A 23,363-nucleotide genomic window follows, 5' to 3' on the forward strand; every position below is an offset into this window, starting at 1 on the left:
GATCACTCAGTTAAGTAAGAAATTAAGAGATTTCTTAGGAGTTTCAAATAAAAATTCCAGGTCTACAGAGCCCAAATTCTGAGCTGCAGCCCTTCCCTAACCCCTACTCCCCACCTACACTGAGATCCAGCTCTCCTAGTTTTTCTGATATTGAGAAAACTTTAAAGTTGGGAATTTGCTCTGCTGAGACTCAGTCACCCTCGCTGTACCTTCAGTGCCACTGCTGCAGGAACTACGGCTTCCAAGCTGACTCCAGATACAGCCTCGCCATGCCTCTCCCTACCCTTGACTGCAGCAGCACTGAAATAGCAGCGTGAATCACTCTGGGACGTCACGTGATGCCCAGGCCAGGACGCAGCTGTGGTTGGTGCGCCTGTGTTCCAGGGACCTGGGAGGAGGGCCCTGGCCGGCCAGAGTGGCTGCCTCCCTGTCCTCCTCTGAGTCCACCAAGAGGCTTGGAGAAGACTGAGTTGGTGGAAGTTGTAAGAGCTAACACTTCTGGGTATTCAGAGGTGGCTTTACTGTAACACTAAAGCAGCTTAAACATCGGGGACCCCATTTGTGCTCCTTCTAAAGCCACACACCTCATTTTTTGTGTTTCTTTTCTCAAAGCGAGCTCTCAAATTGTCATAAGCTTCAGGTCTGACAAGACTCAAGGCCAACCCGGGAGGATTATATTGTTCAATCTGCATAGTAACCTTGGGAAGTCAAGGGCACTTTATCCCCCCTACCTTACAGACAAGGACACTTAGAGCACAAAAAAGCCTTCCTTAGATTTCTTGAAAATACTGGGCCAGGGCCAGGCATGGTGGCTCACGCCTGTGTAATCCCAACACTTTGGCAGGCCAGGGCAGGTGGATCACTGGAGGTAATGAGTTTGAGACCAGCCTGGCCAACATGGTAAAACCCCATCTCTACTAAAAATACAAAAAAAAACAAAAAAAAAATTAGCCGGGCATAGTGGCGGGCACCTATAATCCCAGTTACTCGGGAGGCTGAAGCAGAATCGCTTGAACCTGGGAGGCAGAGGTTGCAGTGAGCTAGATCGCGCTACTGCACTCCAGCCTGGATGACAGAGTGAGACTCTGTCCCCCACCCCCCCCAAAAAAAGAGAATTCTGGGCTGGGCACGGTGGCTCACGCCTGTAATCCCAGCACTTTGGGAGGCTGAGGCATGTGGATCATGAGGCCAGGAGTTCAAGACCAGCCTGGCCAAGATGGTGAAATCCTGTCTCTACTGAAAACACAAAAATTAGCCGGGTGTGGTGGTGGATGCCTGTAATCTCAGCTACTCTGGAGGCTGAGGCAGATAATTGCTTGGACCCAGGAGGTGGAGGTTGCAGTGAGCCGAGATTGCACCACTGAACTCTAGCCTGGGAGACAGAGTGAGACTCCATCTCAAAAAAAAAAAAAATTCTGAACATTTTCCCTGGCCTCAGCACCTTTGCATCTTCTGTTGCCCTTTGTGGCACTCTGTGCCCCCTAGGCTTCTCCTCGTCCCATCTCTGACAAGCCTTCACTAACCACTCACCTCTGGGAGTGCTTTCCTTCCCTGCCTCCCAGGTCATCTCTCTGTGCCTTGCCTTTTGTGTTCTCTGTAGCACTCACTCTTAAGAATTATCATTTGTGCACCGATTTTGATTTAATAACTCCATGTAGTTCTTATTCTGTAGCCAGGCAGTTTTTTTTTTCTTCTTTGGAGACCGAGTCTTGCTCTGTTGCCCAGGCTGGAGTGCAGTGGCGCAATCTTGGCTCACTGCAACCTCCACCTCCCAGGTTCAAGTGATTCTCCTGCCTCAGCCCCCCAAGTAGCTGGGACTACAGGTGTGCACTACCATGCGTGGTTAGTTTTTGTATTTTTAGCAGAGACGAGGTTTCTCCATGTTGGCCAGGCTGGTCTTGAACTCCTGACCTTAGGCAATCCCCAGGCACTCTTCTTCACAAGTTCTAAGTGCTTTATAAACTATCAAATCATGTAATCCTCACAACCACTATGATGTCAACACTTTTTAATCCCCATTTGAAGATGGAGGCAACTGAAGTACAGAGAGGTTGTGCAAGTTGCTTAAAGTCACACAGCTGAGAGTTTAGGTATCATCTGTTTCAGTAGAAAAGGTTCCTGTGAGCAGAAGCTTCATCTGGAGCTGCCCTGGTCACTGCTACAGTCCTGCACCCAGAGCAGTGCAACACACTTTAAAAAAAGGTGTGTGGGAAATGGGACCTGGCCACGCAGAGAGAAGCTGCTGGGGAGAAGATGGAAGGCCTGGAAAGGCCACTGCTGGTCAGGTGGGCAGCAGCGTGGTGGCCTTGAGACAGTGCCAAGAAGAAACGAAAGGTGTCCTTGACAGAATGGATGTAGATGAATAAGAGAGGAGGCCAAGGCCTCAGAGGAACCTTTGATCCCGCTTTCCTTCATGCTCCCTCCAAAATGCATCCAGAATCCAATTCCTGTCCCCTCCTCTGCTCCCATCCTGGCTCCCTGGGATTACTGCCACAGCCTCCTAAGAGGTATCCCTGCTCTAACCCTCCCCTCTTCCTCCACACAGCAGCCAGAGGGATCCTGAGAAAACTAAAATCATGTCACTTCTCTGCTCAAAACCTGCCAATGTGTTCGGGAGTAGCAATGGCCTCTAACCTTGCAGGACCTGGCCCCTGCTTCCTCTCGGCAGCTGTGCCTCCTGCCATCCTGGCTACCCTGAGGCAGCTCCCACCCCAGGCCCTTTGCACTGGCTGTTCCATAGGCCTGCAAGGTTCTCCCCTACGTTTCCGTGGATCTCACTCCCTTGCTTTCTTCAAGTCTTTTCTCACCGTGCCCCACAATTGAAAATGCAAAACCGCTGGGCACGGTGGCTCACGTCTGTAATCCCAGCACTTTGGGAGGCCGAGGCGGGGCGGGGATCACTTGAGGTCAGTAGTCTTGAGACCAGCCTGGTCAACATGGTGAAACCCCGCCTCTACTAAAAATAAAAAAATTAGCCGGGCGCGGTGGCGCACACACGTAATCCCAGCTAACTGGTAGGCTGAGGCAGGATAATTGCTTGAACCCAGGAGGCAGAGGTTGCAGGGAGCCGAGATTGCCCCACTGCACTCTAGCCTGGGAGACAGAGCGAGAGTTTAAGACCAGCCTGGACAACATGGCGAAATCCATCTACACACACACACAAAAAAAAAAAAACCCCAGAAAAATTAGCTAGGCGTAATGGTGCTTGCCTGTAACCCCAGGTACTTGGGAGGCTGAGGTGGGAGGATGGCTTGAGCTCAGGAGGTTGAGGCTGCAATGAGCTGTGATAGCGCCACTCCACTCCAGCCTGGGAGACAGTGAGATAGGACTCCGTCTCAAAAAAAAAAAAAAAAAAAAAAAAAGCAGGCGGTTAGATTGCACAGGCCCTGAACCCCATCCTAAAGCCTCCAGCACTTTCAAGTGAGGGATTACCAGGTTTGCGGATCTGCTGCAACTTGGCTGCAGTGTCCAAAATGGGTGGGGCAGGTGGAATTAAAGATGAGGCTGTGGAGACAAGCTACTGGCAGAGACGACACACTTTAAACCCTGGGAAGATATCATTACCCAGAGAGGGGGAAGGATGAGGACACTGCAGAGCCCAACATCATCGCCAGACCCAAGTCATGCGGCTCCTTTGTTCCAGGAACCAAGGCTGACCCTAGAAGCAATAGCAGCATTTTCACTCCGCAGGTGCATCTCTTCCACGCTTTGCGGTGCCTGCCCTGCCTCCGACTTCTGGGGCTGGGATTTAATGCCCTACCAGGGCACAGCTCGCCAGCTCACAGGCGGTCAACTACTGATTCAGTTCTTCGTCTCCTTCACTCCTTTACATCGGACTCACGAGGGCTGAGGGGCAGCTCCCTTTCGTTAAGTGCCTCCCGCGTGCTAAACACCGCACGAATTCCCCTCGGCCCTACAGGACCAAACGACCGGCGCGCTGAGAAAGGGTGTGCGGTTCCACTGAGGACGCCCAGCGGGACAGCCGGGCCCGCCGCGGTGAGATCCCCGGCCTGTCCAGCCCAAGCCCAAGCGCCCTCGCGGTCACGTGGCATTTCCGGAACATTCAGAACCTAACAGCCAGGATGCAGGAGGGCCGGGCCGAGGCCGGAGCGCTGGACAACGCGGGTAGCTGGCGCTCGAGGGCCAGGCAGCTCCCACCGGCTAGGACCCCCATCCCGATGCGCGGGCGAAGGGCTCGGGCCCTGTGCCGCTGGCGATCCCGGGGACCGCCTGGAACTTGCGGCACTCGGGAGCGAGAGGGAAAGCAACCCAGAAGCCCCGCAGCCGCCGACGACACAGCTACAGACCCCGACTGCAGCCGGTACTCCCATATACCACGGGCGGGGCGAAACCCGGCCTTTTGAAGGGCAGCGATTTAAACCAATCAGCGCAAAGAGTTGGCAACCCTCCGCCCAATTGGAATCGCTCTCATTCTGAAGGCGGTTCCGACATGGAGTCCGGCAGCCCAATGGGAGAGGTGGAAATTTCCAGAACGATCAGAACCAATGGGCGCGGCCAGCGCGGCTACGATTGGCAGTGCAAAAGACCAATCCGTGTCGCAGAAGTTCGCTCCTCCCTCCATTCGTGGAGCCTGAGATGGGTGGGTTTATAGAGGAGCGCCCAATCCTGAGGTGCGGGGGAGGCAGGGTTGAGGGAATTACTCCCCGCTGTCCAATGAGAAGGAAGTGGAGATGATGGGCTGGACCTCAAGCCAATAGTAGAGCAGCAAAGACATTCCCCCTAGAAGAACTCGACCAGTGAGCAGGCGAGGAAGGGGCGGGAGCCGGGGTCCCGGCAGCTTCTAGTAGGTTCCAGAAGGCGGCGCGTGCGGTTGGGAACGCGGAGCGGACGGATTCGATTCAACGGGGTTCCGGACCGCGCTGCGCTATGGAGCAGGTGAAGGGGGAGGGGCGGGCTGAGGCCCCGAGACTGCTCGGGGACCGGCGGTGGCCAGGCCGCGGTAGGGGGGCGGGGCGGGCGCCGGATCCAGGCGACCGGAGCTGGGCGCTGGGGCCGGACGGGGCGGCGGCGGGGAGGTGAGGGCCGCGGGCGGCGGGCGGGAGCGGGATCTGTAGCGAGGCCGGCCGCGGGGAGCGCCCATCGCCCCCTGGTTGGGCGAGGAGGGCCCGGAGGAGGCCACAGCTTGGGTGAGTTCGGCCGGCGGCGGGAAGAGGGGTCGCGACCGGGCCCTGAAGGCGTCCCGAGGGGTCGGCTGCGGGCCATGCTGGGGAGGGTGCGGGCCGCAGGGGGCAGGGTGGAGGTGGGCCGGGGGCCGGGGTCTGCACCCGCGAGGTAGCCCTCCGGGAGATCTCAGACGGCCGACGGAGAAACCGCTCGGGACTTAGCCACGAGGAACTTGGACGGATCCAGGGAGCGGGGACGGGGATACACTGAGAGTAGCCGAGGATCTTAGCAGCCTGGGATGCAGTTGGGGCAAATCTTACTCTTCTACATCTGAGAAGGTCAGGGTGGGAGAGCGTTGAGCGGGGGTCTGAGGAGCGACAGACCGACTCTACCTGATGCAGGAAAGGGAAGGGTGCTGCAAAAGTCCTTGGGACGAATTCCATCTCTGACAGTGTTTTACAAATGTATTGCGGCCCCTCCCCCTCTTTTTGTATGCTTGTGTGTGTGATTGTCGAGTGACCGAGGACCAACACTTCCGAAAGGTGGGTCTGAAAGATGGGTTTCTGACGACCCGGGGGTGGTTGTAGACAATTTACAGAGATCAATCGCTGGAAGTTATGGGCCTCTACTGAGCATTTGAGGGGCCGAGTTTGAAGCGGTTGCTGCTTCCTTTCAGTGACTTGGTTATGTCCTCAGTAGCTTGTGGTTATGAAAGGCCTAGAGGTTTTGTTCGATTTGAAGCTGTCATTGAGCTGTAATGATTCATCGGAAGAAAAAGGACAAAACAACCTCCAAGAAACCTCTACCAACCTCCGAGAAATCATCCTCCCGCTCGGGAGTACTACCGTCTTCGCTCCGGGCCCATAACACTTGGGGGTGACAATTCTGAAACTATACCTGGTATCTGGTTCTTACTTCAGGGCCATAAAACTAAGATCGCCCACACTCTCCCCTTAAATAAGACATCTCGATGGACTAGTGACTACCATCCTTTTTTTGGTGTGAGCTACAGAGCTGAGCCTTTGGTCTCTTGTAGCAGTTGGTGCTTTAGGCAAAGCTCGAGCTTCCTTGCTGTATTAAAAAGAGTGGAAATGAAGTTAGTAAACTTTTTTGTGCCCATATAATATTTCAGTTGTATCTAGGGTTAAATGGGCTGTAGTATAGGTGAGGAAAAGATTTCTGGAATAAGACGTTGCTCTTTTACCTTTAAGAAAGGATCTGGGGCCGGGCACCGTGGCTCAGCCTGTAATCCCAGCACTTTGGGAGGCCGAGGCAGGCGGATCACGAGGTCAGGAGATCGAGACCATCCTGGCTAGCACAGTGAAACCCCGTCTCTACTAAAAATACAGAAGAAAAATTAGCCGGGCGTGGTGGTGGGCACCTGTAGTCCCAGCTACTCGGGAGCTGAGGCAGGAGAATGGCGTGAACCCGGGAGGCAGAGCTTGCAGTGAGCCGAGATTGCGCCACTGCACTCCAGCCTGGGCCACAGAGCGAGACTCCGTCTCCCTCCAGCCTGGGCCACAGAGCGAGACTCCGTCTCCCTCCAGCCTGGGCCACAGAGCGAGACTCCGTCTCAAAAAAAAAAAAAGAAAAGGATCTCGGCTGGGCGCAGTGGCTCACGCCTATAATCCTAGCACTTTGGGAGGCCAAGGTGGGCGAATCACCTGAGGTCAGGAGTTCTACACCAGCCTGGCCAACATGGTGAAACCCCCTCTCTACTAAAAGTACAAAAATTAGCGGGGCATGGCGCAGGCCTGTAATCCCAGCTATTGGAGAGGCTGAGATAGGAGAATTGCTTCAACCCGGGAGGCGTAGGTTGCAGTGAGCCGTGATCGCGCCACTGCACTCTAGCCTGGGTGACAGAGTGAGACTCCCATCTCAAAAAAAAAAGAAAAGAAAAGAAACGAAACGATTTCTGTTACCAAATTTATTTTGTATTTTTTTTTAGAGACAGGGTCTGGTTCTGTGGCCCAGGCTGAAGTGCCCTGGTGGGATCATAGCTCACTGCAGCCTCAAGTTCCTGGCCTCAAGCGATCCTCCTGCCTCACTCTCCTGAGTAGCTGGGCACACCACCACAACTGGCTAATTTTAAAATTTTTTGTAGAGACGGGGCTTTTGCTGTTTCCCAGGCTGGTCTCGAATTTCTAGGCTCAAGCAATCCTCTAGCCTTGGCCTCCCACTTCATTAGCACTAGGATTACAGGCGTGAGTCACCTTGCCTGGTCTTAAAATGTTTGTTTTTAAATTACCACCACTGGTGATAGAAGTGTATGTACAGGTAGGTAGATGGTGAATGAATATTTGACTTAACTCAGGACAGCAAACTGGCATGGCAGCTGTACAGATGACCTGGCATTTAATCCCAGGTGTGTTTGAGCCCACCATCTGGAAGCCATTCCTGAAAACAAACACGATTTCTCTACCTTTTGTTTTCATTTTCAACTGTGAGGTTTGTATTTCAGTTTAGAAAATACTCAAGTTGGGCCGGGTGCAGTGGCTCACACTTGTAATCCCAGCACTTTGGGAGGCCGAGGTGGGTGGATCATGAGGTCAGGAGTTTGAGACCAACCTGTCCAGCATGGTGAAACTCCGTCTCTAGTAAAAATACAAAAAAAAAAAAAAAAAGAAAAAATGGGCCAGGCGTGCTGGCTCACGCCTGTAATCCCAACACTTTGGGAGGTTGAGGCGGGTGGATCACGAGGTCAGGAGCTCAAGACCAGCCTGGCCAATATGATGAAACCCTGTCTCTATTAAAAATACAAAAATTAGCTGGATGTGGTGGCACGCGCCTGTAGTCCCAGCTACTTGGGAGGCTGAGGCAGGAGAATCGCTTGAACCCGGGAGGCGGACCTTGAAGTGAGCCGAGATTGCGCCACTGCACTCCAGACTGGGTAACAGCGAGACTCCGTCTCAAAAAATAAATAAATAAATAAGTAAGCGGGCATTGTGGCGCGCGCCTGTGGTCCCAGCTACGTGGGAGGCTGAGGCAGGACAATTGCTTGAACCTGGCTGGTCGAGGTTGCAGTGAGCCAAGGTTGCGCCACTGCCCTCCAGCCTGAATGACAGCGAAACTGCATCTCCAAAAAAAAAAGTTGGACAGATTTTGAATGTTCAGGCTTTTTTTTTTCAATAGGGGCCTTTCAAATCCCACAATGATACACTTCTTACATTTAACCCAACACAGGCGTACAGCCATGTAACACATTCAGCAAAACAGTATTTACTGTTATGTGCACTGTGTGCTGGTATTTTTTTGTCCCATTTGGTCTCTTAAAATGCTGGTCATGACCTACAAAATTGATTTCCTGACCCACTGCTGATCAGTACTCTGTTTGAAAAATGCTTTTCTAAAGCATAGGCAGGAACTTCACCAGCTGCCTCTTGACACCACTTGAGTTTTGTTAACTCTTCGTCTTCTGGCCTCCATCTTGGGCTCTAGGATTTTTTATCCCTTGTTTGCTTAATTTGGCAGGTTCCTTCTGCCCTTGCCTCTGTAAGGTCTCTGATTGATGGAAGTTCCTGATCTCTCTATTTGAGGATTCCAAAATCATTTCTCTCTTTTTTTTTTTTTTCAAATAGAGTCTCACTCTGTCCTCCAGGTGAGAATGCAGTGGTGCAATCTCGGCTCACTGCAGCCTCCGACTCCCAGGTTCAGGTGATTCTCCTGCCTCAGCCTGCTGAGTAGCTGGGACTACAGGCATGCACCACCACATCTGGGCAATTTATTTATTTATTTGTTTTTTTTTTGAGACTGAGTTTCGCTCTTGTTGCCCAGGCTGGAGTGCAATGACGCGATCTCAGCTTACTGCAACCTCCGCCTCCCAGGTTCTAGCAATTTTCCTGCCTCAGCCTCCCAAGTAGCTGGGATTACAGGCATGCGCCACCACACCCGGCTAATTTTTTTTGTATTTTTAGTAGAGACGGGGTTTCTCCATGTTGAGGCTGGTCTTGAACTCCTGACCTCAGGTGATCTGCCCACCTTGGCCTCCCAAAGTGCTGGGATTACAGGCGTGAGCCACTGCACCCGGCCGCAGCTAATTTTTGTATTTGTAGTAGAGACGGGGTTTCACCATGTTGGCCAGCCTGGTCTCGAACTCCTGACCTCAGTTAATCTACCCGCCTCAGCTTCCCAAAGTGCTGAGATTACAGCCTAAAATTATTTCTCTTGACAAAACTATTTCTTGCATCAATTTACTGGGTCGTGGGTGGATAATACATAGAATGAGTTAGTAACTTTGGTGACAACTCTATCTCACAGAACGTTTACCTCTTAAAAGTGTATTTTGGCCTGGTGTGGTGGTTCACCTTTGGGAGACTGAGGCAGGAGGGTTGCTTTAGGCCAAGAGTTTGAGACAAGCCTGGGCAATATGGTGAGACACCATTTCTACCACAAAAAGAAAAAAACATTTAGCCAGGCATGGTGACACACACTTGTAGTCCCAGCTACTTAAAAGGCTGAGTTGGCCGGGCGCAGTGGCTCATACCAGTAATCTCAGCACTTTGGGAGGCCAAGGCGGGCAGATCACCTGAGGCCAGGAGTTCAAGACCAGCCTGACCAACATGGAGAAACCCCGTCTCTACTAAAAATACAAAATTAGACGGATGTGGTAGTGCGTATCTGTAATCCCAGCTACTCAGGAGGCTGAGGCAGGAGAATCGCTTGAACCTGGGAGGCAGAGGTTGTGGTGAGGCAAGATCGCGCTATTGCACTCCAGCCTGGGCAACCAGAGTGAAACTCTGTCTCAAAAAAAAAAAAAAAAAAGGCTGAGTCAGGAGGATTGCTTGAGCCCAGGAGCTCAAGGTTACAGTCAGCTGTGATCATGCCACTGCACTCCAGGCTGGTAACAGAGTGAGATGCCATCTTTAAAAAAAAAATAAATATGGCCAAGCGCGGTGGCTCACGCCTGTAATCCCAGCACTTTGGGAGGCTGAGATGGGTGGATTAAGAGGTCAGGAGTTCGAGACCAGCCTGGCCAACATGGTGAAACCCCATCTCTACTAAAAATACAAAAATTAGCTGGGCGTGGTGGCGGGTGACTGTAATCCCAGCTACTCAGGAGGCTGAGGCAGGAGAATCGCTTGAACCTAGGAGGCGGAGGTTGCTGTGAGGCAAGATTGTGCCACTACACTCCAGTCTGGGGACAGAGCAAGACTCCGTCTCAAAAAATAATAATAATAAATACAATGAGCTTCTCAAGGGGTTGCCTGCCCTCAGGTAGGCTGCTGTGGGGCACCTGACCTTTTGTGGGGCAGCTCAGTAAGGAGAAACCCTTTAGTGAGGACACTGTTCTGACAGGGCCAAGGCCTGCCTCACTTTTTTTTTTTTTTAATGAAAAAGTAAACTTTAATGTGGAAAATGCAAACTTGGGGAGGGCAGAAAGATCACACACAAGGCTGTCACTTCACACTTGGAGGGTTGCACAGCGGCCCAACAGAGGCGCACCTCACTTGCCAGACGGTGGGGCAGGTGGGCAGAGGTGCTCCTCTCTCCCCAGTCAGTTGGGTGGCCGGGCAGAGGCGCTCCTCACTTCCCAGTCGGTGGGGTGGCCAGGCAGAGCTGCCTCACTTTTTAAAACTGCTGTATCCCGCCGGGCGCGGTGGCTCACACCTGTAATCCCAGCACTTTGGGAGGCCAAGGCGTGTGGATCACCTGAGGTCAGGAGTTTAAGACCAGCCTGACCAATATGGTGAAACCCCGTCTCTACTAAAATTACAAAAATTAGCCAGGCATGGGGGTGTGCACCTGTAGTCCCAGCTACTTGGGAGGCTGAGGCAGGAGAATCGCTTGAACCTGGGAGGCGGAGGTTGCAGTGAGCCGAGATCGTGCCACTGCACTCCAGCCTGGGTGACAGAGTGAGACTCTGTCTCAAAAAACACGACAAAACAAAACCCCGCTGTATCCTTACTTCTTGCACTTTATATGTTTGAGAAGGGAGAGGTTTAAACCACAGTAGCATTTCTTTATCCTCCATCCCCTTTGTAATGTAATATTTAAGAATGGCAGGAATCAATTTGGGGAGCTAGCTTGACTGTTACCCATTAATGAACATTTATCTATCCTGTGGCGACATGTTGCCACACCAAGAAATGGAGACTGGTTCTTCCCTGATGGGATGAGATGACAACTATGCCATAGGCAAGCATCTTGCCGCTCCCAAGAAAGAGAAGCCTCCGCTGCCATCCCACAGCCTTTGGGTCACTGGAGCATGTATCAGTGCCACTCTGCCCACCTTCTTCCTGTGAGGGGTGACTAGGGCTGTGCTCTGTTTGTCGTTTGGATGCTTTGGAAATCTGTGGCAAATGAATTGACTTTTCCATGGAAGGAGCATGTGGCACATTCTGGAGTGGCTTCGTGAGCTCCATGTGGAGACCGGAAGAGTGGCAGAGCCCTCGTTCGTCACATGGGGGCCAGCGTGGAGTGCAGCCTGGGCTCTTTGCCCCTGCTTATTTTTTCTTTGCTGGCTCCTTAGGGAAGGTGTGAGAAATTAAATAAATGAACCAGTTTTCTCTCTTCTGATCTGTAAAGTCACCTATTTATTTGTTGGTAACTACATGAAAGAATGAGTGTTGTCTTTAAAGCTTGGGATTAAATGGGCACATCATAGAGAAGCTGTGTGTTCCTTTCCCCTCAGGTCAATGAGCTGAAGGAGAAAGGCAACAAGGCCCTGAGCGTGGGTAACATCGATGATGCCTTACAGTGCTACTCCGAAGCTATTAAGCTGGATCCCCACAACCACGTGCTGTACAGCAACCGTTCTGCTGCCTATGCCAAGAAAGGAGACTACCAGAAGGCTTACGAGGATGGCTGCAAGACTGTCGACCTAAAGCCTGACTGGGGCAAGGTCAGCTGTGGGCAGTGGAGGGAGAGAGGCCCTTCAGACCCTTCCAGAAATGCCTTTTGGTGGCCTGAGGTTTACCTGTCCTGATACACTGATAGTTACCTACCCACCTCCCTGTTTGAGTATCCTCCTCAGAAATGGCATTTTTCATCAAATCTAAGATAGCCATTAGTTGTAATACAGGCTTTATTTTTGGTACTAAGAAGGAAGAGGCCAGGGCTGGGCGCGGTGACGCACGCCTGTGATCCCAACACTTTGGGAGGCTGAGGTGGGCAGATCACTTGAGGTCAGGAGTTCAAGACCAGCCTGGCCAACATGGTGAAACCCTGTCTGTACTAAAAATGCAAAAAAATTTAGCCAGGCATGGTGGCATGTGCTTGTAGTCCCATCTACTCAGGAGACTAAGGCAGGAGGATCACCTGAGCCTGGCAAGCGGAGGTTGCAGTGAGCTGAAATTGTGCCACTGCATCCAGCCCAGGTGACACAGCAAGACCCTGTCTCAAAAAAAAAGGAGGAAGAGGCCCGGTACAGTGGCTCACGCCTATAATCCCAGCACTTTGGGAGGTTGAGGCAGGAGGATTACTGGAGCCCAAAGGTTTGGGACCAGCCTGGGTAACATAAGGAGTCCCTGTCTTTACCAAAAAAATAAGGGAAAAAGTGTTGCCAAAGAAACTGACCACAGTCGATCAGAGGTGAACAAGGCGGGGCAGATGTGCCTCTGCTATTTGGATGGATCCTTAAAGTAGCAGCCTTGGCCTCGTAGCCTACTCCTCTCCTTTTTTTCTCTTTGGCCTTCATGTGAATACTCATTTTTTTCCCCCATAAAAGTAGAATTGTTCTTTTTTGAGTTCGTCTTCTAGATTTACCTCTGGGTGTTCTCTATTTTGTGTCTGTCTTTGGTGGTTTAAGGGCTATTCACGAAAAGCAGCAGCTCTAGAGTTCTTAAACCGCTTTGAAGAAGCCAAGCGAACCTATGAGGAGGGCTTAAAACACGAGGCAAATAACCCTCAACTGAAAGAGGGTTTACAGAATATGGAGGCCAGGTTGGCAGGTAGGTACCACGCACAGTTTTCTTTCTTATTATTAATGGGATTAATTTTGAGTCTTCATCCCCGAGAAATGTCAGTCTGGTAGGGTATGGGACACAGTAATTCTAGTGAACTCATTTCATAGTGATGTGCTTTCCTTTATTTGGACAGAGAGAAAATTCATGAACCCTTTCAACATGCCTAATCTGTATCAGAAGTTGGAGAGTGATCCCAGGACAAGGACACTACTCAGTGATCCTACCTACCGGGAGCTGATAGAGCAGCTACGAAACAAGCCTTCTGACCTGGGCACGTAAGTGGACGCCGCTCACTGAGGTTCTGGAAATCGGGGAATGTTATGCTTTCTTCCTGTAACCTCACAGCAGAGGGTTCCCTGGTCTAAACTGCAGAGTTTTTGCCTTTGCTTATTCTCTGCAGAGCAGTAGGTGGTGGTCGTTTATTTGTAATTATAGAAAGGGTCAGGGGAGCATATTCACAGTAATCTAGAATGTTCCTTGTCATCTGTATACACCTCTTTCCTGCTCTTCTAGAACTCTGATCTAGCGTCAACCCCATCCTTTCCATCTACTTAGGTCCTACTTTCTCTGTTGGTATATCAGAGTGGAAACAGGGTTGAAGTTCATGTGTAAAGATGTGTCTAAATCTTGTACGGGTATTCATCTCTATCAATCCTCTGGCTCCTGAGATCAGCTACGGAAGTATACCTAAAACAACTCATTCCTCTGTGTATCTGCTAACCTTGAGGAATAAACTTGACCTCTGTGACTTCATTTTATTTTATTTTATTTTATTTTTTCAAGATGGAGTCTCGCTCTGTCACCTAGGCTGGAGTGCAGTGGTGTGATCTCAGTTCGCTGCAACTTCCACCTCCTGGGTTCAAGCGATTCTCCTGCCTCAGCCTCCTGAGTAGCTGGGATTACAGGTGTACGCCACCACGCCCAGCTAATTTTTGTATGTTTAATAGTAGCGGCGGGTTTCACCATGTTGGCTAGGCTGGTCTCAAACTCCTGACCTCAAGTGGTCTGCCCGCCTCGGCCTCCCAAAGTGCTGGGATTACAGGTGTGAGCCACCGTGCTCGGCTATCTGTGACTTCATTTTATTTATTTTTGTTGACTCTATTTTAGATGGTGTTTTGACGGTTTGAGTATTTCTCAATTGTAACTCATGAGTGCTGCAAAATCTAGCCATCTTTTGATGGGTGAGGAGTTTCTAAACACAGGAATCTGACTTTAATAGTAAGTGGGAGTTAAAAGACTAATTGTGGGGAGGAGTAATTACAATTTTTCTTTCTTTTTTTAAATCAATACTAGGAAACTACAAGATCCCCGGATCATGACCACTCTCAGCGTCCTCCTTGGTGTCGATCTGGGCAGTATGGATGAGGAGGAAGAGATTGCAACACCTCCACCACCACCCCCTCCCAAAAAGGAGACCAAGCCAGAGCCAATGGAAGAAGATCTTCCAGAGAATAAGAAGCAGGTCTTGTTTTTTTCTCTCCTCACTGTCACCTATCTATAAACAACTAGAAATCTTTATGTTGAATGGGGACATCTGTTGACCTTGATTGACCATGATTATTATGGTTTTTTTAGAGACGGAGTCTTGCTGTGTTTCCCAGGTTGGTCTTGAACTTCTGGCCTCAAGCGATGCTCCTGCTTCAGCTAGGATTACAGTCACGAGCCACTGTGCCCACCTAAAACTATTTTGAGTGCTTTAGTATGTGCTAAGCTTATGGCTATTATTCATTAGAATGGCCAGCATGTTAAAAAATCAGCTTCAGGCCAGGCGCGGTGGCTCATGCCTATAATCCCAGCACTTTTGGAGGCCAAGGTGGGCAGATCACCTGAGGTCAGGAGTTCAAGACCAGTCTGGCCAACATGGTGAAACCTCATCTTCACTAAAAACACAAAAATTAGCCAGGTGTCATGGTGGGCGCCTGTAGTCCCAGCTACTCGGGAGGCTGAGGCAGAAGAATCGCTTGAACTCGGGAGGCGGAGGTTGCAATAAGCTGAGAGCTCATCACTACACTCCAGGCTGGGTGACAGAGCGAGACTCCATCTCGAAAAAAAAAAGCTTCACAAGAGCATTCCTAGGAGTAATGTGTAGCAAAGAGTGAGCAGCGGGAGTTGCCCTTCCCGTGGTCACCACAGCGGCTTCATTGCTGCCAGTGTGAATGTTGGTCCTAGCAAGACTGGAAAGTTGAGAGTAATTCACGTCCTTGTCGTGATCCGAAGAATGTTGTCCACATCAATCCTTAGGCCTTTGCTTCCTGGCTGGATACGGTGTGTGGTTGGGAGTGTCCGCTAAGCAGCACTCTTTTAGAGCAGAAGGCATGTGCCTCAACGATTTCATTTCCCTCCTTGTAAACTGGAACAGCAGATTGTTGCCAAATTTAGCACCTTGAAATGGGTAAGCGTTGGTTGTTTAGGGTGTCTCAGCTGGAAAAAGGCCCTCCAGTGTGGGCGGTAGTGAGCTTTGCTGAAGACTCGTGCCACTCAGCCGCTTCTCATCCTCTCACCACCCCCTCTGCTATGGTTCCCTGACAACTAAGACCCTGAGGCAACCACAAGACTGACACCAGATCTGCTGCAGCCTCAGAATAAAGCCTGGTCCAAAACTCTGCTGTCCTCACCGGTTGCTTCAAGTCGAAGGGATTTCCTCTCCCCTAAAGAAGCGCTCTGCTTCCTGACAAAGATCCAGGAGAGTAGGTGGAAAAGGGGGAGTTTCAGAGCAAGCAAAGATGAAGTTAGTTTTCATTCTAACGGCTGATACTTGACTGTATTGTCTATAGCTGATTGATGAAGAGGCCTTCGGAGAACTTGATAGAATTCTATTCATGTTAGTTGTATTTCAGAACTTGTGACAGATCATAGATTCTTGCTGTCTTTGTCACCTGAGTTAGATTTGCTCAGCACTCACTTCTTCTAAACCTCATCTAGGCACTGAAAGAAAAAGAGCTGGGGAACGATGCCTACAAGAAGAAAGACTTTGACACAGCCTTGAAGCATTACGACAAAGCCAAGGAGCTGGACCCCACTAACATGACTTACATTACCAATCAAGCAGGTGAGGCCCAGAAACAAGGGGCAAGGGAATGGTTGGGTGTCTCTGAGGGAAGAAGCAAAGACTGACTGTTCCTTCTTAACCATCCTGCCTGGCAGCGGTATACTTTGAAAAGGGCGACTACAATAAGTGCCGGGAGCTTTGTGAGAAGGCCATTGAAGTGGGGAGAGAAAACCGAGAAGACTATCGACAGATTGCCAAGTAGGCTCAACCTTCCAGAATACCTTGAGTAGCGCGGAGGGTTTGCTGTCCAAGACTTAAGTTTCTCTGCATGGGGAGGAGGGCTGCTGGCCATAGAATCTGCTGTGTTAAGAAAGGGCTGGCAAGAAGGTCACCAGAGACAAGACAAAAGGTGTTGAAGGCAGTGATGTGGGCCTTTCTAGCTGCAGGTGTGTTTTTCTGCAGGAGCTGACCTTATCTCTCTGTCCTAAGCAGTCCTTGTCCCTCTTTCTTTATCAGAGCATATGCTCGAATTGGCAACTCCTACTTCAAAGAAGAAAAGTACAAGGATGCCATCCATTTCTATAACAAGTCTCTGGCAGAGCACCGAACCCCAGATGTGCTCAAGAAATGCCAGCAGGTGCGTAGGAAAAGAATAGGGGTATTTTCTTGTTTTCCTAATAATTAAGCCATTGTTTCTTACTGTTTTATTTAATAATGAACTTGACTTTTTTTTTTTTTTTTTTGAGATAGGGTCTCACTCTTTCACCCAGGCTGAAAGACAGTGGCACAATCATGGCTCACTGCAGCCTCAACCTCCTGGGCTTCAGTGATCTTCCCACCTCAGCCTGAGTAGCTAGGGTTACAGGCACGTGCCACCACGTCCAGCTAATTTTTTTTTTTTGAGATGGAGTCTGTTTGTCACCCAGGCTGGAGTGCAGTGGCATGGTGTCTGCTCACTGCAACCTCCGCCTCCCAGGTTCAAGCAATTCTCCTGCCTCAGCCTCCCGAATAGCTAAGACTACAGGTGCACGCCACTATGCCCGGCTAATTTTTGTATTTTTAGTAGAGATTGGGTTTCATTATGTGGACCAGGCTGGTCTCAAACTCCTGACCTCATGATCCACCCACCTCAACCTCCCAAAGTCCTGGGATTACAGGCCACTGCGCCTGGCCACGTCCAGCTAATTTTTTTATTTGTAGAGAAGGGGTCTCACTGTGTTGCCCAGGTTGGTCTTGAACTCCTGAACTCAAGTGATCCGCCCTCCTCAGCCTCCCAAAGTGCTGGAATTATAGGTGTAAGCCACTATGCCTGGCTGAACCTGATCTTTTTTTAGGTAGTGGCTTTGGTCATCTTACATGATTCTTTCTCTGTCATTTAACAGTGACAACATGTAGGAAGTGATCTGGTTTCTTTTTTTTTTTTTTTGCAGTTTTTGGTATTGGCCAAGATTTCAACCCTAAATGTGTTAATATTGAGGGCCTGTGCGTTGAGAATGTTAATAGTTCTTGTAACATAACATTTTGACTATTTTATAAAGACTGTAAATTTCTTTTAAAATCTTGCCGGCAATAGCTGGGTGCAGTGGCTGACGCCTGTAATCCCAGCACTTTGGGAGGCTGAGGTGGGTGGATCACGAGGTCAGGAGTTCAAGACCAGCCTGGCCAGGATGGTGAAACCCGTCTCCACTAAAAATACGAAAAAATTAGCTGGGCGCAGTGGCAGGCGCCTGTAATCCCAATTACTCAGGAGGATGAGGCAGGAGAATCGCTTGAACTCAGGGGGGCGGAGGTTGCAGTGAGCCGAGATCATGCCACTGCACTCCAGCCTGGGTGAGAGTGAGACTCCATCTCAAAAAAAAAAAAATCTTGCCAGCAATAGCCAGTCGCAGTGGCTCACGCCTGCGATCCCAGCACTTTGGGAGGCCGAGGTGGGCGGATCAAGAGGTCAGGAGATCAAGACCATCCTGGCTAACACGGTGAAACCCTGTCTCTACTAAATAAATAAAAAAAATTAGCCTGGTATGGTGGTGGGCGCCTGTAGTCCCAGCTACTCGGGAGGCTGAGGCAGGAGAATGGCGTGAACCCGGGAGGCAGAGCTTGCAGTGAGCCAAGATCGCGCCACTGCACTCCAGCCTGGGCGACAGAGCGAGACTCTCTCAAAAAAAAAAAAAGAAAAAAATCTTGCCAGCAATACTCTGAAAATTAAAATCCTAATCTGATTTTTTTTTTTTTGAGATGGAGTCTCGCTCTGTCACCCAGGCTGGAGTGCAGTGGCGCGATGTCGGCTCACGGCAAGCTTCCGCCTCCCGGGTTCACGCCATTCTCCTGCCTCAGTCTCCCGAGTAGCTGGGACTACAGGCTCCCGCCACCACACCAGGCTAATTTTTTATATTTTTAGTAGAGACGGGGTTTCACCATGTTAGCCAGGATGGTCTTGATCTCCTGACCTCGTGATCCACCTGCCTCGGCCTTCCAAAGTGCTGGGATCACAGGCGTGAGCCACCGCGCCTGGCCCCTAATGTGATTTTTAAGCCCAATATTTAGATGATTATGAGTGTTTAAATTATTATTTCAAGAATTATGTTTTGTAGGCAGAGAAAATCCTGAAGGAGCAAGAGCGGCTGGCCTACATAAACCCCGACCTGGCTTTGGAGGAGAAGAACAAAGGCAACGAGTGTTTTCAGAAAGGTACTGCCTGCAGCTCGGGGATTGGGGGAGCAGTGCTGGGTGTGCCTCCCGTGCCTGGGTGTGGGGTAAATGGCCGGCTACACATGGGGGCTTTTTGCTTTTTAAAAGACAGTCTTTGTTTTTCTTCCCCAGGGGACTATCCCCAGGCCATGAAGCATTATACAGAAGCCATCAAAAGGAACCCGAAAGATGCCAAATTATACAGCAATCGAGCTGCCTGCTACACCAAACTCCTGGAGTTCCAGCTGGCACTCAAGGTGAGGAGACCTGTGGGGGCGGCCATTACTGAAAGCCTGCACATGAGGAGTGGGTTTTCTCTCTCTCTTCTCATCAACATTGAGTTGATGATCATGATGTTTGAGACAGTGTCTCACTCTGTCCTGCCTCAGCCTCCTGAGGAGCTAGGACCACAGGCTCATGCCACCACATCCTGCTACATTTTTTATTTTTTTGTAGAGTTGGGGTCTTGCTTTGTTGCCCAGATTTATAGGGGTGTGTGTGTGTATGTGTGTGTGCGTGTGTAAAATATGGGACCTGTATCTAACTGGTCGTGTGTGTGTGTGTGTGTGTGTAAAATATGGGACCTGTATCTAACTGGTCCTGGTCCATGGAGTCACTACTGGTTGGCAGTACATTGGAAGGTGGGTCCTTTCACCCCCGTAACATTCCTCTTTTTTCTTTGTTTTTGCCTTTTTAACCATTTTTAAGAAGTGGAATTGCTGGGTCATGCGGTGTCTGTGTTTACTTTTTTTGTTTGTTTGAGACAGTCTCACTCAGCTGCCCACACTGGAGTGCCGTGGCACAATCTCGGCTCACTACAACCACCATCTCCCGGGTATTTTAGTAGAAACGGGGTTTTACCATGTTGGCCAGGTTGGCCTTGAATTCCTGACTTCAGGTGATCCACCCGCCTCAGCCTCCCAAAGAGCTAGCATTACAAGCGTGAACCACCGCGCTTGGCCCCCTTTTTTTAAAAAAAAAAAAAAAAAAAAAGACAAGGTCTGGCTCTATCGCCCAAGCTGGCTGGAGTGCAGTGGCACAATCTCAGCTCACTGCAACCTCTACTTCCCTGGCTTAAACCATCCTCCCACCTCAGCCTCCTGAGTAGCTGGGACTACAGGTGTGCACCACTGTACCCAGCTAATTTTTGTATTTTTTATAGAGACAGGGTTTCACCATGTTTTCCCAGGCTGGTCTCAAACTCCTGGGCTCAAGCGATCCTCCTACCTTGGACTCCCGAAGTGCTGGGATTACAGGCATGAGCCACTGCGCCCGGCCTATGTTTTATTTTTGAGGAACCACCATATGTTTTTCAGCAGGTGTACCATCCTTGCTTGCTTTTCTGTTTTGCTCGGCTAGGTAGGTCTGCTGTTCTCAGTCATATCAAGTTAGGTCAAATACAGTTGTTTGACACTGTGGAGTTCCCATAATCCTCTCGAATCTCAGCCACCCTGCCTCTATCAGCAGTTTTTTCCGACTGTTCTCTAGCTGACAAACCTGGACCGTATTGTGGGAAGGTGACAAAGTGTGACCTGTCTAGAAACAGCCATACCTGGGTTTGTGTTGGTTTTTATATCTTGTGCCACTGTCTTCTGGGTCTGTGTCTTGGCCTAGAGACATCATTTCTACTAATAGGATTGTGCAAGAGCCATGTCAAAAGCATATTGATTTGTGAGGCAAAGAATAGCAGGTTGTCAATCACCTGGGAGGTGGGCAGTACTTTCCCGATCATGAGAGCGTGGAGAAAGAATGAATGGGATTTCTGCTGCTGTCCCAGCTTCTTGGTGCAAGAGTTGGAATTAATTCCAGGGGAGCTCAGTGTACTGCATAGTGTTCTCTTCCTCATCATTTCTCACTTTGAAGATGTTTCAAAGAGAAGAATACATAGTGAATATCTGGTGTATCTTCCACCTTTATCTGACAAATGTTGACCTGTTTTTGCTGAACTGTTTGCGAAAGAAAATTGTATACATTTAGTACTTAGAATGAGACATCCAAGTCTTGTACACGCATTGCCTGAAAAGACTCCTGTCCAGTGCAGCACTGTCAGCACACGCGACCTCACCAGACCAAGGCCTGATGCCATCTGCCGTCTGTCCATCCATACTTAGACTTGCCCACTTCTCCAAAAATATGTTTTAAAACTGAGGTTTTTTTATTTTTGTTTGTTTGTTTTTATTTTTTTTTGAGACAGAGTTTCACTCTTGTTGCCCAGGCTGGAGTGCAATGGCGTGATCTTGGCTCACTGCAACCTCCGCCTCCTGGATTCAAGCGATTCTCTTGCCTCAGCCTCCTGAGTAGCTTGGATTATTACAGGTGCAGCCACCAGGCCAGCAAATTTTTTTTTTTTTAGTAGACATGGGGTTTCACCATGTTGGCCAGGCTGGTGTCAAACTCCTGGCCTCAGGTGATCCACCCACCTCGGCCTTCCAGAGTGCTGGGATTACAGGCATGAGCCACCGCACCTGGCATTGTTTTGTTTTTTAATCAGTAATGGTTTTGGATTCCAAAGCTCTCGGGACCAAGGCCCACGCATTTTGTCTAGTTGTCATGTACTCTTCAGTTTCTCAAACTGGAATTGTCCCCCGCTATGTGTTTTTCATAACATCAGCCTCTTGCAGAGTCCAGGCAGTTTGTCTTGTGTGGGATGATCCATCATCTGGAGTTGTCTTTCCTGATGTTGTCCCCTCTGTGTGGTGCTGGGTGAGGCATTAGAGTTGGAAGTCCACATGCTTGAGTTGCCTGTACTGAGCTTGTCCAAGGGAATGAGCCTAATTTCTTTCTGTTGCTTCATTCTAGGACTGTGAGGAATGTATCCAGCTGGAGCCGACCTTCAGTAAGTGCCTTTCTGCTGCCTGTCCCCTGTCTCTAGCCAAAAGATTAGAGAAGGAAAGGGCAAGCCTTTTGTCTACCTGTGTGTCCTTGGGACCTGTAGGATTTAGGATCCAACATCAGCAGGTGTGAACAGTGTTGGTGTGCAGGTGAAGAGGTGCAAGGAGCAGCCTTGGGCGCTGCGGTTGGATAACGCGCCACCTCTCCTGTTTGTAGTCAAGGGTTATACACGGAAAGCCGCTGCGCTGGAAGCGATGAAGGACTACACCAAAGCCATGGATGTGTACCAGAAGGCGCTAGACCTGGACTCCAGCTGTAAGGTGGGGCTGCTTCTGGCCTCCAGGGGCCCCCCCTGCCTCTTTCTCTGTTGGGGCTTTTCCATGTTCAGTCCCTGATTTCTTCCTTGTCACCTCCATTTCTCTCTGTTTCTCTCTTACTTGCTCTCTCTCCCCTTGTCAGTTACCTCTGTTATGTTGGACCTGCTGAAGCAGTGAGCTGGATGGTCCTAACACGCTTCACCTTTGTCTCTTCTGGACTGCAGGAGGCGGCAGACGGCTACCAGCGCTGTATGATGGCGCAGTACAACCGGCACGACAGCCCGGAAGATGTGAAGCGACGAGCCATGGCCGACCCTGAGGTGCAGCAGATCATGAGTGACCCAGCCATGCGCCTTATCCTGGAACAGATGCAGAAGGACCCCCAGGCACTCAGCGAGTACGTAGAGTCAGAGAGGCGGCCTTGCTGGAAATGGAGAACGAAAGCAGGCAGATGAGTGCACGCGGCTGGGGGGTGGTATGCTCAGTCTGCGAGGAAGAGGAATTCTGTCATTCTTCCTAAACTTAAGGAGATTGGCAGTGGGTGGCGAGCTGGAAGGGCTTTGTTTGTTAGTCGTGATAGCTTAAGCAGTCATTTGGAAAGGCCCATTTAGCTGGGAGAAAGGTCTTGACTGGAAGCTGTGTCGTGGGCTCAAGAGTAGGACTGGCAAGTTCTGCGAAGTGGAGCAGGCCTCTGCAGCTCGGCGCCCCGGGCCTCGCCAGGACCCCTCCCTGCCGGGGCCTTCTGTAGAGGGGGTTGAATTGGGGCTTGCTCTGAGAGCAAGTAAGACTTTAAAGGTTGTCTCATTTCAAGTAACTGCGTCTTTCTCTGTAGACACTTAAAGAATCCTGTAATAGCACAGAAGATCCAGAAGCTGATGGATGTGGGTCTGATTGCAATTCGGTGATGACTTGTTCATCCCTCCTTCCCTTCGCCCTCATGTGGAAAGAGGAGCTGGGACCGCGGCGAGCAGCACGGAGCGGAAGGGAGAGCAGGGGAGAGAAGGCCTCATCTCTCTATATTTATACATAACCCCGGGGAAGACACAGAGACTCGTACCTGCGCTGTTTGTGCCGCCGCTGCCTCTGGGCCCTCCCAGCACACGCATGGTCTCTTCACCGCTGCCCTCGAGTTCCGTGTCTCTTTCCCCTGCCCCTAGTTGCTGTCTCGGCTGCTCTCCCATAGTTGGTTTTTTTTAATTTGGGGCAGTGGGCATGTTATGGGGAGGGGAGGGGGTTCTTCCAGCCTCAGGTCCCAGCTGTCTCACGTTGTTTATTCTGCGTCCCCTTCTCCAATAAAACAAGCCAGTTGGGCGTGGTTATATGTTGCTTTGGCCTTGAGTGATTTTTTTTTTTTTTTTTAAACCAGGAGTTTGTCTTGCAGGGGCTGCTCCTGGAACCTGATCTTGCTCTTCTCTTTGGGGCGGGCTTAGGAGGAGTCCCAAGCTGTGGCTTGGCACAGCTCCATGGCTTTGCCAAGAAGGTTGCCAGATGGCGCTGTTGCTCAGCAGC

At 50.3% G+C, this 23,363-nt stretch overlaps 1 protein-coding gene across 2 annotated transcripts; it reads left to right on the plus strand.

Annotated features, from left to right (window-relative positions):
- The first annotated feature begins 4,435 nt into the window (after positions 1-4,435).
- On the plus strand, positions 4,436-23,175 carry STIP1 (stress induced phosphoprotein 1). 2 transcript variants are annotated; one of them, XM_063782508.1, is made up of 14 exons: positions 4,436-4,600; positions 11,756-11,965; positions 12,872-13,013; positions 13,162-13,303; positions 14,322-14,490; positions 15,951-16,077; positions 16,173-16,275; positions 16,534-16,654; positions 18,609-18,705; positions 18,838-18,962; positions 21,505-21,541; positions 21,754-21,857; positions 22,079-22,251; positions 22,687-23,175. In XM_063782508.1, exons 1-14 carry the CDS (start codon positions 4,451-4,453, stop codon positions 22,757-22,759), a joined length of 1,773 nt encoding a protein of 590 aa, XP_063638578.1. In that variant the 5' UTR covers positions 4,436-4,450; the 3' UTR covers positions 22,760-23,175.
- The last annotated feature ends 188 nt before the right edge of the window (positions 23,176-23,363 follow it).

Source organism: Pan troglodytes, chromosome 9, assembly GCF_028858775.2.
Source record: "Pan troglodytes isolate AG18354 chromosome 9, NHGRI_mPanTro3-v2.0_pri, whole genome shotgun sequence".
Classification (NCBI taxonomy): domain Eukaryota; kingdom Metazoa; phylum Chordata; class Mammalia; order Primates; family Hominidae; genus Pan; species Pan troglodytes.

Coding starts and splice junctions, on each gene's coding strand:
- STIP1 (XM_063782508.1), top strand. CDS start 4,451: ATGGAGTCCGGCAGCCCAATGGGAGAGGTGGAAATTTCCAGAACGATC. Junction 13,014..13,161: donor TATGGAGGCCAGGTTGGCAG/GTAGGTACCACG, acceptor TTATTTGGACAG/AGAGAAAATTCATGAACCCT. Junction 16,276..16,533: donor GACTATCGACAGATTGCCAA/GTAGGCTCAACC, acceptor TTTCTTTATCAG/AGCATATGCTCGAATTGGCA.